The sequence below is a fragment of the Chaetodon trifascialis genome, chromosome 13 (genome assembly GCF_039877785.1).
Source record: "Chaetodon trifascialis isolate fChaTrf1 chromosome 13, fChaTrf1.hap1, whole genome shotgun sequence".
Classification (NCBI taxonomy): Eukaryota; Metazoa; Chordata; class Actinopteri; order Chaetodontiformes; family Chaetodontidae; genus Chaetodon; species Chaetodon trifascialis.
In genome coordinates this window covers 25,733,611-25,750,744 of record NC_092068.1, presented here as the reverse complement: position 1 = coordinate 25,750,744, position 17,134 = coordinate 25,733,611, and the positions used below count along the sequence as shown (strand labels likewise).

Below are 17,134 nucleotides of genomic sequence, written 5' to 3'. Positions count from 1 at the left end.
CCGGGCTCCTTCTTCCCCTCCAGCCCCACCTCCACAGGAAAGCCCCCAGACTGCCGCCTCAGATTCTTCCTCTGGCTCAGATGCGGCGAGAGGCCCCTCGCGGCTTCGCCTGGCTTCCACCGCAGGCCTCGGAAATACCTGAGACACTTTGAGTGTGGTCCCCGTTTATCTGCCCCACTTTGACCGAATCTGAGTCAGGAGGTTCAAACCACAGATGTTCACACTCAGATTTAAATCACTGCTCAAATCTGACGCTTTGGACGCTGATTTTATCTGTTCTGGGATGAAACCTTCAGAGAAAGCTCTGAACATGAAGGGACTGTGACTGCAGCCGAGGAGGCTTCGTCCAGATCTGTAGTTACTCAGATAGAAAGAGAAGAACAAAATAAAATAAATAGTTCCTACTGAGAGGAGACAGCATCTGCAGGCTCCTTTAATCACCTGCTCGTTTTAATAAAGATAAAACACTTTCATCATTTAGCTGAGTGTGATGACACTTTGAGTTTCTGATCTCATTCCTTACCAAATAATAATAAAAATATTGAGCTGAACATTTGGAAGAAATTAGTAAAGAGTTCATTATTAATCTAAAAGTTAACGTCAGATTTGAAGCCTTGACGTCGAGCAGAATCGTTCCCAGCTGCAGATCTGTAGCTCCACAGACGATCAATGAAAAGCCCGCAGTGAACGCTGATCATCAGACGCCATCTAGTGGTCAGACAGCGCAAGCTCCTCCAAAACAACATGGAAATGTTTGGAGTTGTGCCATAAATCAGATTAAAGTGGCTCCGTTTGCTCTAAATGTCAGTCACAGTTTGCTTTATCTAAACACAGTGATTCATACCTGATGTCATTTTATTCTACTTTTTAGCTTCAAATATTTGTGCTTTTTGCTGTAGCTGCAGTTGTTTTAAATAAAGATTTCACAGACAAAAAGAGGCAGATTAAACCCAACAGTTCTGACAGACGACATGTAAGTACGACCTGCGTATTAATGTTTCGATGACACTGATCCAGTAATGCGATATTACACTGAGAACTTTAACTTCTCATACTTGACTGCATGTTGTTGATAATACTTATATACCAAAGTTTGAAGTAAAAATGAGGGTTTTTCTTGTGACACCTGGACTCAGAACTCTTTGCATTCTGCATTATAATCTGATTTTATTTAAGTTTTACAGTCACGTGTATTTAAATTCCTCTGTCTGAATGTGAAGCACTTTGTAAAAACTGTGCTGCGACAGTCGTTTCAGGTGTGAATGAGACAGTGTTTTGTTGCTCTGCAGGTCTGACCACATTTTCAGTCCGTGAAGACGAACATTTCTCACGCTCATGTGACGTTTGCGGACCTCAGGCTGAAGCTTTCAGGACAAACAGAACTCAGTTTGCTGAGATATTTATTTACACATTTAACTAGTGGCCATTATATGAAAAGAAAGAACATTTTTACAGTTTATTTACATCACCTGTAAGGCATTATGAAAAAAACTGTACACTGAAGTTTGACCAGAAATAATAAAACACAGAAAACAAAGAAGAAGTTAAATGAATTTACATGAAAGTATAAAATCCGACTGAAGCGAAGCTGAACTTAAATACGAGGAGGAAATGTCACATTAACCTCTTCTTCTCTCTGAACAGCTCATCAAGAATCTGGAGTGACAGGAGGGAGCGCGACACCCACCGCTGAGGATTCTGGGTAATTACACTGACTCCACGGATCTCCTGCCCGAACAGACCGTGAACACACAGACGACGTCTGACGCCTCAATACTGAAAGTGTGTCGACAGCAGCTGATCAGAAGAGTGCGGATCAATACTGAGAAACATCACAACACCTCGCTCTCTTTTAACGTTCATTCACCGTGTGCAGGTAATCTGTCTGAACTTTGACCTTTCAGTGACACATCTGACCAAACACGCTTCAGACCTTTAATCCGACAGATTCTCAGACAAACACTCAAAGTGAACGTTGACATTAATAATTAATACTTTAAACAGATCAAAGAGTTTAAACACAACTTTTACATTTTAGTCAAACTGATTTTTGGGAGTCACTCGAGATTTCACTGCTTCACGTGTGACTCTGTAACTTTTGGCCATTTTCAAATTAAACTTTTGAGAAGATGTTTCGGATCAGTGAAACGTCTACGAGGTTTTCTGTGGCCAGGCGTAACACGTTAAACACGTATCGCCCCAAACTCACAGATGTGCAGAAATGAGGATTCAGAAAGTGTTTTCATAGAGCGTGAAGGACGATGTCATGATTTAAGGTGGATTCATGGAAACCTGGAGAACGATGACGAGACGGTAACTTCTCTCTGCAGCGTCATCAGTGAGCGACACTGACCTCAGGTCAGTTAGTGTACCTGCAGTAAAAAACAGCTCATGTTCACAAAGTGCTAATTATCTGACTCCCCATCATGGAAACAGAAGTGTGTGTGTGTGTGTGTGTGTGTGTGTGTGTGTGTGTGTGTGTGTGTGTGTGTGTGTGTGTGTGTGTGTGTGTGTGTGTGTGTGTGTGTGTGTGTGTGTGTGTGTGACGGGACAGTAACTGTGCTCCTTCCCAGTCTCTGTCTCTGACTGTCAAGTCTTAATTAACACTTTGGTCACGTTTTATTTTGAAAAGACCCAGCACTTCCTCAGTTAACGTATTAGTGTGAGGAAGAATCAAATCTGAGCGACTCAATGAACAAACACAAACATCAACACGTAAAAAAAAAAAAAAAAAGACAGAGCTGCTTCGTCAGCTCGCACACGCGGACTCTGGCTTCTGGTTGGTCGACGTACAACAATCTCTTATTCATGGATCGTGTGGTGTAACAGTGAAGACGCCGCCTGGAGGAAGAGGCCGGCTGAGGGGCGTGGCTTGACTCTTCCTCCTGTGGTTTCACGTCTCTGTGGCTCTGCTGATCAGCACAAAATAAAAATGGCATCAATAACTTAGCAACTACTAGCTTCACTAAAAACGAAGGTGGGTGGAACTTAAAAAGTAAAGCTGCTTCATCCCCTCTGACGCCTCCTCTTCCTCACTCTTCCTCCAGGTTTGCTCGTTTTCTGCTCCGACGGCACGACGGATTGGCTGCTTGGTCCACATGTTTAAGGCCCGCTCAGCTGCTGGTGGGCGAGTGCAAAGCGCGCATCACCAGCTGTGTGTGCGTGTGTGTGTGTGTGTGTGTGCGTGTGCGTGTGTGCGTGTGCATGTGTGTGTGCGTGGTTATCGAGAGGTAGGGATGAAATGGAAGTGTCACATTAACAGAGTGTAAATCAAAGGAGTGTCAAACACGAGGTGATGTAATGCACTTCAACAGGTCACATGACCTGACGGGTCGCCTATCAGATTATAATCTGGCAGATCATGTGACCTCTGCTGCTTTAGGTAACGTTTGTGAACACGACGTTCTTCGAGTGTTGAACATCATTTTTGTTTTGAATTTTCCATCAATCGACGAATTCTTTCATCTGACATCTAAAAGTTAATTAACTCTGTTTCCAGCCTCTCAAATGAGAACATTTTCTGAGTTTTCAGACCTCTGAGGTGTAAACTGAACTCTGCAGACATCACTTTGTGCTCTGGGAAGTTTTCTGGCAAACAGATTGGCTGATGATTAATTCCATTATCCACTAACTGTTTAATCTACAAATGTCAGAAAATGTTAAAAAGTGTTTGAGAAAAGCAGAAAAACACATTTAAGAATTTGATTCTGAGACAGTTTGATTCTCGATTAATCGATGATTAGCTAAATGTTTGAGTTTGAGTTATAGCTGCAGTTCAGCCACTGAACACTGGGGGGCGGCGCATCAGGATCAGCAGCAGACTCAACAAAACGTTACAATAACGGAGGAAATTTGAGTCACAGAGGGAGATATTCTGCGGTTCACGCAATAAAATTAAGTAAAAAATGCGAATATTTTGTACGAAAATGCTACGATATAAACTTCCAGTCCGTTGTTTTCTTGTTGCATTTCCACAGACAACGAAACGAGCGCGAAAAGTTCTGCAGCAAAGAATAAAAAGCTTCATTCTCGAGCCAAAACTTGTAAAATCTAAAAGCCAAGCTGCCGCTGCTGCTGCTGTATTCTACGAGTTTCTACCTACTCTACGTGAAGTCTTGGTCCTTTAATGCCCGTTCGCTCAGTCTGAAAGTGTTCTGCGCCTTTAAAGCCGGCGTCGGTGACGTAGCTTCAGTGCTGCAGAGATAAAGTGCTCTGAGGGTCGATCTGGATCCCTGAAACACTGACTGAAAGCTGCGACGGCCCCACATTTCTCTATTTACAGCCCACACGTCCTCATTGGCCGCCGCTGGATCGTTTCGACCCGATGAGACGAGACGAAAAGCCGACGCTTCTGCCGGCTGAGCGAACTGTGACGAACACGATGTCTTCTGTCTGCTTAAACAGCGACATCTCAAATGAACGAACACGTGAGGACTTCTGGAGCCAAACGGAGCACGGAGTCACTCGTTTCCTGTAAAAACATCAAAACCACAAAGTCTGCTTGATGTGCGTTATTAATTAGTAATTATTAGAAAGACGACGTTAAAGGAAACGAGTCCAGTCCCCGAACTTTTTTGTCTTTTTTTGCCTACGTGTGAAAATATGAAAAAGCTTGTTAATGCCGGAGGCTAATTTCTCAGCTACAACCAGGATATTAGCATGTTAGCATGAGCCATGCTACTGCAGATTCCCATTCATTTTCGATCCAGATGCCTGGTTCAAGCTAAAAACGCAGCAAATGAATAATAGTGTGAAGTCGAAACCACAAGGACCGACATTAATAATTAAACCACGAGGGTTTTTGAAGCCTTTAGAAAAATCATTAGCACCTAAAATTAGAGTTGGAGTCTTTGAGAATTACACAGGGCGTAACGCTCGGTGTTAGTGGTGTTTGAGTCCAACATGGAGGCAGGATTACCACCAGGCCAGTTTCTCTCCCAGCCAGCCGGGAAATAAGACGTGTTATCGTCTGAAAGTCTCTGCTCTGTAGAAGCTCTCTGAAATACTGACAGGCTGTTGAAATTTCAAATTGACCGACCGCTCTGGTTTCCCGCTCTGGCACCAACAGATTTCAGGAAACCGTCCCTCCTTCGCCAAGCGGAGACGCAGGCTAATGGCTCGGCTCGTCCAGCTTCCGCCTTCGTGGTCGGCTCGCCTTCGCTTCAAGCTCCGTAGCGAAACGTCTGGGGGGAGACTTCAGCTTCAGGCTACGCAGCTTCAAGCTTCTCGGCTAGCCTCCGCTGTTAGCTTCAGCGCTAGCGTGGCGAGCTAACACTGACTGTCGTGATGTTCGTGGCTGAGTTTAAAGTTTGAAGAAAGTTGGTTTTAGTGTCATGGTTAGCTAGTGTTAGCTTCTCAAAGCCGGGCTGGTGCTTTTGTCCGTCTCTTTAGCTCCGTCCTTCATCAAAGCAGAAAAGACCTGAGAGGAGACAGCGAAGACGAATCATTAACACGTTCTCACTTTCATTTCTAAACGATGTCTTTGTGACCGCCTCTCTCTGACCTGAGCCCAGCGGCGGTTTCTGCTGATCATGTGTGTGTTGGCCATGGCGGTGAAGAGCGTGTGGGACTGCAGGTCCTCCGGCAGGCGGGTCAGGAACTGAGCGATGTGGATGAAGTCCATCTGGAGCAGGACGTCCTCGAACAGACGCAGGATCCCCAGACCCGTCCGAAACAGGCTCTCCTCCCCGTCCCGGCAGAAGACGTCCCACACCCGACACGCCACGTCCAGCGGGAGGGACTTACTGTACAGAGTGAAGATCCTGGACAGAGACAGACCAGAGACAACTTTATTTACATGAAGCTGTGCATAACTAATTCGTATAGAACATTAAGCGTTCAATCGACTGTTCGTGATGTAACGTTCCTTCTCAGTCGCTCATGCGCCGTCATTTTTAAAACTTTACCGTCTGTGCTAATCACAGTGATGTTATCGTGCTCTCAGGTCTCTGCTGTCCGCTCAGCCAGAGCAACCTTAACGTTACTGATGCTGCAAAAACAGCTTTAACTCGACCTTTTGTTTGCAGAGCGTGAGGTCACTTTAGATCACCGACGACCTTTAGACTCCTTGGAGACACGTCACCGTGGTAACCTGTGCCAACTGACCTCACATCCTCCAGCAGTTATCCGACAGCAATCATCATAATGATCTGCGTTAAGAAGAAACGTGAGCCACAGATGAACTGATGTCCTCTGTGTGTAAAAACCCACCAGTCGATCAGATAGAGGTCAGGGGTCAAGCTGTTGGTCTGGAAGTGGCTGAAGAGACGAGGCAGATTCTCCTCGAAGAAAACCTCAAAGGCTGCAAAGTACTTCAACATCTGCCAGAGAGGGAGAGGAGACGATGAAGGAGAGACAACAGGCCGAGTGTGTGCGTGTGTTCGCGTGTGTGTGTGTGTGTGTGTGTGTGTGTGTGTGTGTGTGTGTGTGTGTGTGTGTGTGTGTGTGTGTGTGTGTGTGTACCAGCTCGTGGTCGACTCTGAAGAAGGCCATCTGACAGGGTTTATTGAGCAGGTTGGCGAAGGTGATGAAGGCTTCGGCCTCCTCCAGGTTGAGGATGAGCACAGCAGCGATGAAGGACATACCCTGGACCTGAAGCAGCACGAACACAGACCCCAGATCAGCGTGAGAGACGCGCTGTGTGTGTGTGTGTGTGTGTGTGTGTGTGTGTGTGTGTGAGAGAGTTAATCTACCTGCACCCAATTAAAACCCAACCCTGAGTCTATGAATGACGACGTTCAGCTGCCTCTCAGCTCTTTCTTCATACCTTTTTTTAGGATTTAACAAAACAAGTCACAGGTGGATTCTGACAGATTAAAGCTCTCAGCGTCATGCTGAGACCATTTCAGCATCCTCTTGACCACGAGGCATCGAATGACTCAAAGGTGGAAGAAGAAGCACACTCACGTAGCCGATGTCAGGTCTGTAACACGTGTACGCCCCCAGCACGCTGTGGAGGAGGTCGTGGTACGGACCCCCCTGCAGACAGTGAACAAGGACCGTGTCAGTTTACCACGGGTCCTCACAAGGACAGAAAAACACAGCGTCTGTCACAGATCTGTTACCTTCTGGAAGATGAAGAGAGAGGGGAAGGTTCTGGAAATGTCCAGCTTGATGAGGTCCAGGCTGGACTCTCTGTCGGCCAGAGACGCCCCCTCTGAAAGACAGACACAGGACAGAAGACCTTCAGTGTGTTTGTGCTTTTGTCTCACGGCGCTTTGCGGCTGGCCGAGCGTAAACGTGATGCGAGCAGCAGTGCGTTCAGACGCTCGTACCGCTCTCGCTGTCGTTCACTGAGCTGGTCTCACTGTAACTCCTCCACTTCTCTTTGGCTCTGGACAGGAAGATCTCATACAGCTCTGCACAGAGACAAAGACACAGCAGGTCTGAGACGGTGTCCCTCGTCCAACAGCTGTCACACTGCTTATCAACGCCGATCACATGACCTGTACCTGGTGTGATGTTGAGCTCGTTGCCGATGGCGAGGCTCCACACTCTTCCTCGGACGCTGGGAGGAAGTCCCTGCCACCAGAGCTCCCTGACCCGCCTCGTTCCCTTCCTGCACGCACACACACAAACAACGAGTTAAACAAACATGCTGCGCACACACACACGCACAGAGCAGCAGGGACGTACATGGTGTCCCAGTGCGGCAGGATCTCGGTGTTCCAGATGACCATGGCGTTGGAGATGCTGTCCTCCTGCCTGTGTCTCTCCTTCATCTGACGCTTCTTCCTCTGAGCTTCCTTCATCTCTGACGGAGACACACGGAGACAGACAGAGGTTTAGAGATGCTGTGTCCTCTTGCTGACCAGCTTTGTCCCTGCTGGCCACCGTCCATCCGTCTGAGCCGAGCCAATCACAGCAGAGTGCTGGCTCTGCCGCTGACCTCTCTCGCTCTTACCTCTCCTCTTGGCTCCTGCCACCATCTCCTCGTACTCCATTTTGTGTCTCTGGGTTTCTTCCAGTGACTTGGCGGGCAGGTTCCTGAGGGACAGAGGGACAGACAGTCAGCCATGTCTCAGTGTCAACCCACCGTGACGTCACTGCTGTTTTTAAGCCTCCAGTTCGGCGTTAAGCCGCCATCTTGGTTTACTGAAGCCAGAGGTGACCATATTTGGACGAGAGGGTGGAGCTGAGGAGGCGCCTTTATCTGATTGGCTGTGACTGGTACTCACGCCGGCCGGTCCTCCAGGATGAGAGCTGTGGTGGAAAGAGGCTCAAACTCCAGGTTCTTCCTCCTCACTGCAGCCAGGGGGACATGGGGACCCGAGGACACACCCGAGTCCTCCTCCTCCTCCTCCTCCTCCTCGCCCTGTCCACACCAAAGACAGAGACTGTTAGAGGCAAAGCTGCTCGTCTCCGAGCTCATTTTAACACAGATAAATAAAAACCGTCCGTCGTTAACAGAGTCTGCGTCCATCGTCAGCTCTGAAGTCTCAGTCAAAGTCACACGTCAAATGACGAGAACTTCATCCGTTTATCAACATGAACGTCGGCAAAAAGCAGCAATAAATGTTTGAGTCAGAATTCAAACTGTTCAGGTTTTAGCTGCATTGTTGACGCTCAAATTTTCTGATCAAAAGCAGAGCGACCGCAAGAACAATGAACTGACTGTCTGCTTTAAGCCTCTGAAGTGATCAGAAAAACTGAGGTTAAACACCTGAAAGTGACAACTGGGCAAACTTATATAGTTTTTCTGTTTTCTTACACTGAATTTACTGTGACCTCGTTTTTGTTTTTAAAGTTTTAAAGTTTGTTTACTCTGACTGACAAACCTCGACCACAAAATGTTTGTTAGCTGTGACGTAAATACAAATAAACACAACAGAGACGTTCTATCAAACCACGATCTGCAAACAGCTGTACAATAGGCACACACACACACACACACACACACACACACACACACAAACAGAGCTATTGTTCATGAGCAGAGAGGACGTCGGCTCTGCAGAAAGAATCACTGTCTGAATAAACGTCCTTGTGTGTGTGTGTGTGTGTGTGTGTGTGTGTGTGTGTGTGTGTGTGTGTGTGTGTGTGTGTGTGTGTGTGTGTGTGTGTGTGTGTGTGTGTGTGTGTGTGTGTGTGTGTGTGTGTGTGTGTGTGTGTGTGTGTGTGTGGCCTGCACAGTAAATAGCTCATTCACTGCAGCAGGGCAGCTGTGGGTCAACAACACGGCTTTTATAAACGGATGCATGAGCGTCACCAGCAGGGGGAGACAGAGCAGAAGAAGAGTTCAACTGTTGCTGCTGCCATCAGTTTCTCTCTGAGGTGAAAGTCACATGTAGACAATCATGTGACCAGTCCAGTGATTTCCCAGTAAACTGCACCACCGAAGCTGCTCCGCCTCCTTTACTGTAAAGATTCAGAGTTTAAGACGGCGGCAGATGGTGAAGGGGGGGGGGGGGGCAGGAAGCCGCAGGGCTCATGGGAAATAAATGTTTCCCTTAATTGATGGAATGACCTCATTAGTCCCAGAGGTCCCACACTGAGGCTGGGTGATGAGGCGGCTCACGGCCGGTGGTCCAGCTCATCCTGAAGGTGTTCATGTTATTTCACACTCAGTGGCTTTAGGTATGTTTCCCACAGGTGTGAGGACGCTGACCTCAGAGCAGGAGCACACAGAGCATGGGAAGAAGGACGTCCACACGCTGTGGCTGCACCGTGTGCTGCGTTCAGGAGAGGAACTGTCAGAGGTTTTACCACTAAGATGCAAAAAAAGAGCAAAGTGCAAGAAACACTCGTCAAATCGTGGAGGCTGATAATGAGGATTACTACACATGAACGGGATTATCGTTTTGGCGGTAATCCCTCGTTTCCCTCTGAGCCGACTGCTGCGCAGACTGAATTCAAAGGAAGCAGTCTGAATGAAGGCAGCCCTCCTCCTCCTCCTCCTCCTCCTCAGTCTTGTTTCTTCTGACGTGTCAGTCGACTGAAGCCAAACCACATCTGGCCAGCTCTTTTCCTCATGAGTCATCTGACTCAGGCTGCCACCATGTGAGCAGACGGCTGTCGGCTGTCAGAGGTTCACCCTGGAGCTGGAGGACGGACAGCGGGGAGCTCGTGTCTTGCTCAAGGGCACTTCAGGAGGACGGGACTGTGCCCTCCAGCTGACGCCTGAACCGACGAGTGTGACGCAGCCGCCTCCTGATGGCGTTCAGAGTTTGTCTGATGCGAAAATCAAACCTCATTTAATTAAATGCAACCAGAGAGAAAGAAGCTGCTGCTGCAGTGTGTGTGTGTGTGTGTGTGTGTGTGTGTGTGTGTGTGTGTGTGTGTGTGTGTGTGTGTGTGTGTGTGTGTGTTGGGGGGGTAATAATTAGTGTCTCAGCTGCAGGCAGTGTGTGAGGTTGCCTAGCGACCACACACACACACACAATAAATCCTTTTTACAGTTTCAGTCCTGCCACCTCATGCTAACGCTGCTAGCATCAGGCTAATGCTGCTAGCATCAGGCTAACGCTGCTAGCATCAGGCTAGCTGAGCTGCTTTACTGTAGCAAACATTTACATCAGTGCTTCAGCTAACGACACCACAGAAGATGATGATGATGATGATGATGATGATGATGATGATGATGATGTATGTGTGTGTGTGTGCGTGCTTAAAGAGCCAACCTGCTGTGTGGACAACGTGGAGGTGGGGTCTTTAGTTGGATCACCCTCTTTGGCTGCTGTCCTGCCAAACAGTCGCCACCCTGTTGCATTATGGGACAGCGCCTTGGGCTCTTTGGGTTTCCTAGAAAACAGGCTCCTGGAGGACAGACAGAAAGAAGAGGTTTGATCGTTATTGATGTTCATCTGCTCAGCTTTAACAACTCGACTGAAAGAGCTGGGAGCAATGCAGCGGGTGTCCCCTGACTGTGGACAACTGAGACACATCTGTCCCCGTTTGTCCAAACGTTATTCTGCTGTGGACGATACGATCGCTGCAGGAAACCGCGTCCACACAGGAAGCAAGCATGAAAGCAAAAATTCAAAAACACGGCAACAAACGGGAAACTTTCCTCCAAACTTTCGAAAGTCAGCTGTTTCTGAGGTGAAGTCTCCAAACGAAGCAGCTCTCAGCTTCAAGGAGCTTCCTCAAAGAAAGCACGCCATTGGCTTCATTTTAGATCAACTCAGCTTTAGACAACAGAGCAAACTTCTTCAAGTGGAAACTGTGGGATGGAAAGCACCAGAAAGACCGAGTCCACCTTCAGTTTAGCTTAGCTTAGCATCCAAAGCCTGTCTGCTCTGTTTCACAGGGACGAGACCTTCAGAATAAGACTGATTATAACGTGTTTGTAACTCTGTAAACGTTCTGAGATTCGTTTCCACATGACTGTCATCGTTCACGCCAGACGGCTCAGTTCCTCAAACAGACGAAGAAGAAACGCAGACGTAACACGGCGAGTTACTCCTTATCGTCACTGCGACCGCAGCCGTGCAGCTGCAGAGAAAAGCTGCCAGATCGACAGTTTCACGTCCATCTCAGAGGGACGGACAGCCGGCGGGACGAGAAAGAGGGAAGGAGGGAGAGGAACTGGACGGACGCACATCATCACGCACTCACAAGAGGTCGTCTGGTCGTCACAATAAGCCTTCAGAAAGGTCTCGTCGTTCTCGTCTTGTTGCTCAACAGCAACAAGTGAGAAGAGAGAAACAAGACTCCAGAAATAGAAAACAGGAAGTGACTCTCTGCACTTCATGCCCACTCGGTCTTCTTTTACCAACCGCTCAGATCAGGCAAATTAGGCTTTTTGCTGCATTTAGATCACAGATGAAAAGGTCCAGAGGATCAAACCCTGAAGGCAGCACAGCCCCCCCCCAGACGCCACCTCGTCCTGCAGCTGGTGACACCTGAACGCAGCATCGCTCAGCGCAAAGCGCGTGTGTGTGTGTGTGTGTGTGTGTGTGTGTGTGTGTGTGTGTGTGTGTGTGTGTGATAGGATCTAACCTAATTACCAAAGCAGAGTGGAGAGGACGTCTGTGTGTAAATAATTAACCACGGAGGTGATCAGAGCTGATTTAATTGTGGGGGGGTGGGGGGGGGATAACGATCGCAGTGCGGCTCTAGAAACAGGATGCGATGGCGGATCAGGACGTTTGAGCTCTGCTGTCCGTCGTCTCACAGATGGATGAACTGAACCTTGAAGCAGCTGCAGTTTCTGATTGGATGCGATCGTCTCTGCTCCCGGCCCCCTCGCGGCCCGCCCTCGCCGCCGTGGGCTGTTTGCTCCTCGCCGTTACTCTCCGTCTGTCTGGATTTCCTCTGAGACGCGGTGACATGCGAGCCAGCTGCCGAGGCCGGCGTCCAAACCCAAAGCAGGCCTAACGCACATTCAGCAAACGCACGTTTTCCAGCACCTGCCAGTCAGAGGGGATTTCTCTGCTTCAGTGAGTGAACCGAAAAATGCCCCCCAGCGCTGGGAAAGTTTCAGGACAGAAAGTGCTGGGCTTCTGCTTTCACTTCCTGTTGGCGTCTTTCACAGGAATGCTGTCGGGCTGCAGCTCCACTCGACGCTTCAGGAGATGAAATGTTGGCGCTCGAGTCGTTCGCCATCACTTGACTTCAGGCTACGGCCTCGACCACACGTGCGTGGACATTTGTCCTCTGTGTCTCATTAAAACAGAGACTTTTAAAAACACCGAAAGGTTAAAGGTCAGTTCACACATTCCCGTTCTTGCTTTGCTTCATGAACATGTGTCTGAAACTCCAATCATCACCAATGATCACAACCCCAGACCAATCAGAATCACTGAAGACAGCAGACACAGCAGCGGATCAGAGGTCTGACTCAAAGGACGAGAACTGCACACCGCACCTCAGCCAGGTACATCCGCCCTGCGCACACCTGCACATCTAACCACCGAGTGCCGCTCGGCTGTAAAAGCAGCTTTCTGAGGTTTGCTGAGCATCAGCCGACAAACCAGCTCGACTCTCCTCTGAGTCCTGAAAAATGCTTCCTGTCTGAGCGCCAGAGAGCACGAGCCAGACGCCTGACGCCATGACCGCGGTACCTCTGCATCCACACTGCAGCAGCAGCAGTAGTAGTAGTAGTAGTAGTAGTAGTAGTAGTAGTAGTAGTAGTAGTAGTAGTAGGAGAATAACTCTGCAGGCATCAACAGGGAGTTTCAGTTTTACTGATTCACAGTTTCTGCGTCTTCTGCATAATTAAACAGTGTATTTTGGCTTTTCTGTAGTTATTTGCTTTGTTCAGATTTTATTCATTATGTGTTTTAGGTTCATCTTTTGTTTGAGGGAAATAAAACCTCAGAATAATGAGTTTAAAAATCCACACTTCCTGTTCACCTGAGGTCAAACCACCTTTTTTATGTGTAATTCTGATATTTCTGTCCGGCCACCTGTGAGCGTGGATGTTCAAAGCCAACGTGGAAACGATGGTGTGAGCGTGACACGTCTGAAATATCTTCATTTCAGGAACTGAGAAGATCTAACCTCCTTCACGCCTGACAGGCGGAGGGTCGGCGCGTCTCTGCCGCATCGTGGCGGCGGTTGAACGGCGTCACGAATCAGCAGAGGGAGCGGCGAATGTGGGCTAAGCCCTGAGGAAAGAGGCTGCGCTGAGTCAATGCTCGCTGAACCCTGCTGGATCACTGACTGCCAGCGTACGCAACTGGGCCACCATTAACATTCAAGCCATTACACAGCTATAGGCCGCAGACTGAGCTCTGAGGCTGCAGGAGACACAGAGACACGTCAAACGTCCTCTTTAACCACTCCATTATAACAGAAAGCCATAAGAAACGTGGAATTAACCTGCAGTGTCTCTGAGATTCAGTGAGTTTCTGTTTCCTGGTCTGTCAGACGACGTACAGTCTGAACAGCTGGAAGCTGAGTGTAACAGGCTGCTGTGGATGGAAACAGGCTCTGATTGGAGGATGAAGAAATGTGATTAATACCTGAAGACCAAAGTATGAGCAGGACCGTCAGAAAGGCTCACAGGGTGGATTTATCAGAGCGATCAGGAGACAAAACCATCTTTTCCTCCTTTTATTCTTTTGAAATTACTGTGTAGTTTCACCAAGAACTGGGCAATAAAACGATCTTGACTGGGATTTATGTCCATTACAATCAGCTGAGCGCGACAGCAGCGAGTCAATCGGCGAGACACAGCAGAGACATCTTGACCGGTCCGTCAAACACCTGTCCAACAAGCAGAACACAAACTCTGATGAGCCTGAACTCAGAGCGATCACTGAATCAATCTGCGAGTCTTTGTTGTCGTGTTGTCTTTAGGAAAAGCGTCATTTTCTTGATTATTTTGCCAAAAGATTTCTGCACTTTCTTAATGAACCAAGTTGTTTAAATCACAGCTGCTTCTGCCTCCCTGTAGTGACGACACCCTTCATCATTTATCAAACAGCCGCTGCACACGTCTACGATCAAACCAAAACCAAAAACCAAAACCTCGTCCTCTGCATGTCTGCTCGGACAGACAGGTGTGTGAATGTCACAGAGGCCACATGTGCACCTGAAGGTCACAGGTTCAAACTGCACCTGCGCTGCAGCCAAAAGTCCACAAATCGTCCTTCAGTCCCTCTCCAATCACCGTCTCTGTCTCATTGGACTGAACAGTGACCGAACACAGAGCTCATCCACAAACAGCTAAAATCAGCTCGTGGAGCTGGGAGCTGGAAGCACAAAGGGACCTCAAGTCAACCAATCAGGTGACGAGCTGAAGGTGAGGATGAAGAAGATTTGATTGGACATTTTATCTGCTGGTGGATTGCTGCTGTTAGCTGTTAGCAGAGCTAGCTTCAGAAGCTCGGGTCAAGCTGTTTCCACTCCTCCATGAGTTTGGGTCCGACCACAGCTTTCAGCAGGCCGACCCACACAGCTGTTCACGTCCACTGCAAACACCGAGCCTGCCAAAATGTGCCAAAACACATCGAGTCTGGAGCGTCCCGCCTGCCTGGGATTTTTTTTTTTTTGCTTTTCTTTGTTTGGCATCATTATAAGAATGAATCAGCTGTGTGTTTTGGGCTATTTGGGATCTTGACAGGTGAAATGACATAAGTGGGCTATGAGCTCACCACCCAGGCGCTGCTCTGCAATTTGGTTTAAATGATCCTGAAATGAATGGAGGCACAACAACCAGTCTTTACAAATGTTAGAGTGTGTGTGTGTGTGTGTGTGTGTGTGTGTGTGTGTGTGTGTGTGTGTGTGTGTGTGTGTGTGTGTGTGTGTGTGTTTTCACTTTACCTGGTGAAGAAATCAGCGATGCCGAACCTCTTTGGCATCAGCTTGGGGTCCGAGCTGTCTGAGTGCTCGGTCAGGTCTGGCAGTGTGTCCGGAGCGCTCTGCCTCCGACCCGCCTCCAAGATGTTCCGTACGTCCTCCCTGCAACCCTCGTCTCCAAAATAAAAGCCCCCAAACTCGTCGGGGGACAGCGGGGTGGCATCGCAGCTGAGGGACACCGCGAGGTTGGGGTTAGTCCTCAAAGTCTGAGGTCTGACGGGTAAACTAAGGTCACTGAAATCCTCCTCATCCTCCCTGATGTTGGGCTCAGAGAGCGGGCTGCCGCCGTTAACGTTGGAGGGGGTTGACGGGCAGGGCGAGGGGAGTTTGGCACTTGATCCCAGGGTGGGGGAGTCCCTGTCGGAGGGGCCCAGGGGGTGAGGGAGCTCTGCCGCAGCCGGCGCATCTTCCCCCGGGCACTGAGAGGACAATGTCCCGCTGCAGGCGCTTTGGCTCCTCGCGCAAAATCCGGCCCCGTTTTCTCGCCTTGGCCCCAGGTCGAAATGAGTATCGGTGTTGTTTTCGGGGGAACAGTCCGCGTCGGACCAGTCACATGTTGCTCTGGCGGTGTTCACTATGTGCAAACCACCGTTGGCTAATTTCACTTCCTCACAGTCCACGTCGCACAAACCGAGCTTCTGGCCCAGCAGCGCCTGCTGGCAGTAGGCGATGTCCGCCTCGTACCCCGGGCTGTCAGCGTCTCCGTTCGGCATGTTTACATCTGGACCGGGGAGGGCCGTCGCGGTGCAGGCGCAGTTCCGCTGGTGCTTCCCCGTGCATGGCAGCCGATCAAGGGGGAGAGAAGTCCTGATACAGCCGTCGGTCGACTCCTCTCCCGGGGTAACGTCGTCAGACTCCGGGGTTTCCCCTTCGCTCTCCCCCGCAGGATGCTGCCGCAACTGTCGGCCCGAAACCCGACCCAGCAGCACAGCTGGACAGGAAGCGAGGCCGAGCCCTCCTCCTTCCCCTCCACCTCCTCCTCCTTCCAGCCCAACCATTGTCGGCTCCTCCTGACCGAATGACTCAGTAAATCCGTTGAGGCCGCCGTGGTCGTCGCAAACCCCCGAAATCACACATCTGTCAGTCAACCGGCCGGGGAGGTACCGCTCCGCCGCGACCAAGTCCAGCATAATCTCCGTGTTGTGTGTGGGCGGCGGTGCGGAGGCGTCTCTGTTTACATTCCTCCTGTTACCGGTCACATCGACGTGACCCTTCCCGGCTTCCTGACCCCCGCTGACACCGGCTCGCAGCGCTGTGCTGCGCTCTTTGACTGCGATGTAAGATTTGAGACCCCCTGCTCCCCCTTCTTCTTCGTTCTCGTTCAAGTCGACTGCAAACGACCCTCCGTTCTCCTTCGTCGTTTCCATGACCACTCAGTCCGCCAAGCGAGCCTCGGCCCCGGGCGTAAATTCCTGCAACGAGTCGTCCTGCACCGTCGGCCGAGCTCCGCAGCAGCAACAGCAGCAGCAGCAGGTTTTGTTGTTCTTGGAGGAAGGGGCTACCATTTTAGCCAGGGATACTTCAGCGTTACCTGACACCCACCGGATGTAACGTGCTCATTTCTGATGCCTATGCAACAATATTTTCTCCGTCTTTCGAAGTTATCGTCGCTGCCCGGCTGAAGATTAATTAAATCCCTCTGCGTTTGGCTGCAGCAGCGGCATTCCGGCTACAGTCCAGCGCCATCTTGAAAATACCCCAACTATGACGTCATGCCCCCCAGCTCGCTCGCTGTGTTTTTCATTTGCTGAAGGGTTTGCAGCGACGCCCGCTGGTCACTGCGTGTAACTGCATCAGGGATTCCTGACCCCGTTGACCCCGGAAACAACTATTGTTTCAACCGTTATTTTGATGGTCAAATTACTTCATTTAAGTTCTTTATTCTTTC

The 17,134-nt window shown here is 49.4% G+C and overlaps 1 protein-coding gene across 1 annotated transcript; it reads right to left on the bottom strand.

The window, feature by feature from the left end:
* Window positions 1-1,383: 1,383 nt before the first annotated feature.
* On the bottom strand, window positions 1,384-16,933 carry LOC139341678 (TBC1 domain family member 12-like). Its single transcript, XM_070978306.1, has 13 exons — window positions 15,211-16,933; window positions 10,620-10,755; window positions 8,178-8,314; window positions 7,904-7,986; window positions 7,636-7,753; window positions 7,452-7,558; window positions 7,275-7,358; window positions 7,065-7,156; window positions 6,907-6,978; window positions 6,463-6,591; window positions 6,211-6,320; window positions 5,504-5,762; window positions 1,384-5,419 (listed from the first exon to the last, which is right to left on the bottom strand). The coding sequence occupies exons 1-13, from the start codon at window positions 16,611-16,613 to the stop codon at window positions 5,348-5,350; spliced, it is 2,802 nt and encodes a 933-aa protein (XP_070834407.1). The 5' UTR covers window positions 16,614-16,933; the 3' UTR covers window positions 1,384-5,347.
* Window positions 16,934-17,134: the final 201 nt, after the last annotated feature.

What these genes read in the sequence shown, in the direction of transcription:
- LOC139341678 (XM_070978306.1), bottom strand. Translation starts at nt 16,613, where the DNA reads ATGGAAACGACGAAGGAGAACGGAGGGTCGTTTGCAGTCGACTTGAAC. An exon ending in CCACGTTGTCCACACAGCAG is followed by an intron (nt 8,315 to 10,619) that starts GTTGGCTCTTTA and finishes TGGTGTGGACAG; the next exon opens with GGCGAGGAGGAGGAGGAGGA. An exon ending in CTCTCTTCATCTTCCAGAAG is followed by an intron (nt 6,979 to 7,064) that starts GTAACAGATCTG and finishes CACTGTCTGCAG; the next exon opens with GGGGGTCCGTACCACGACCT.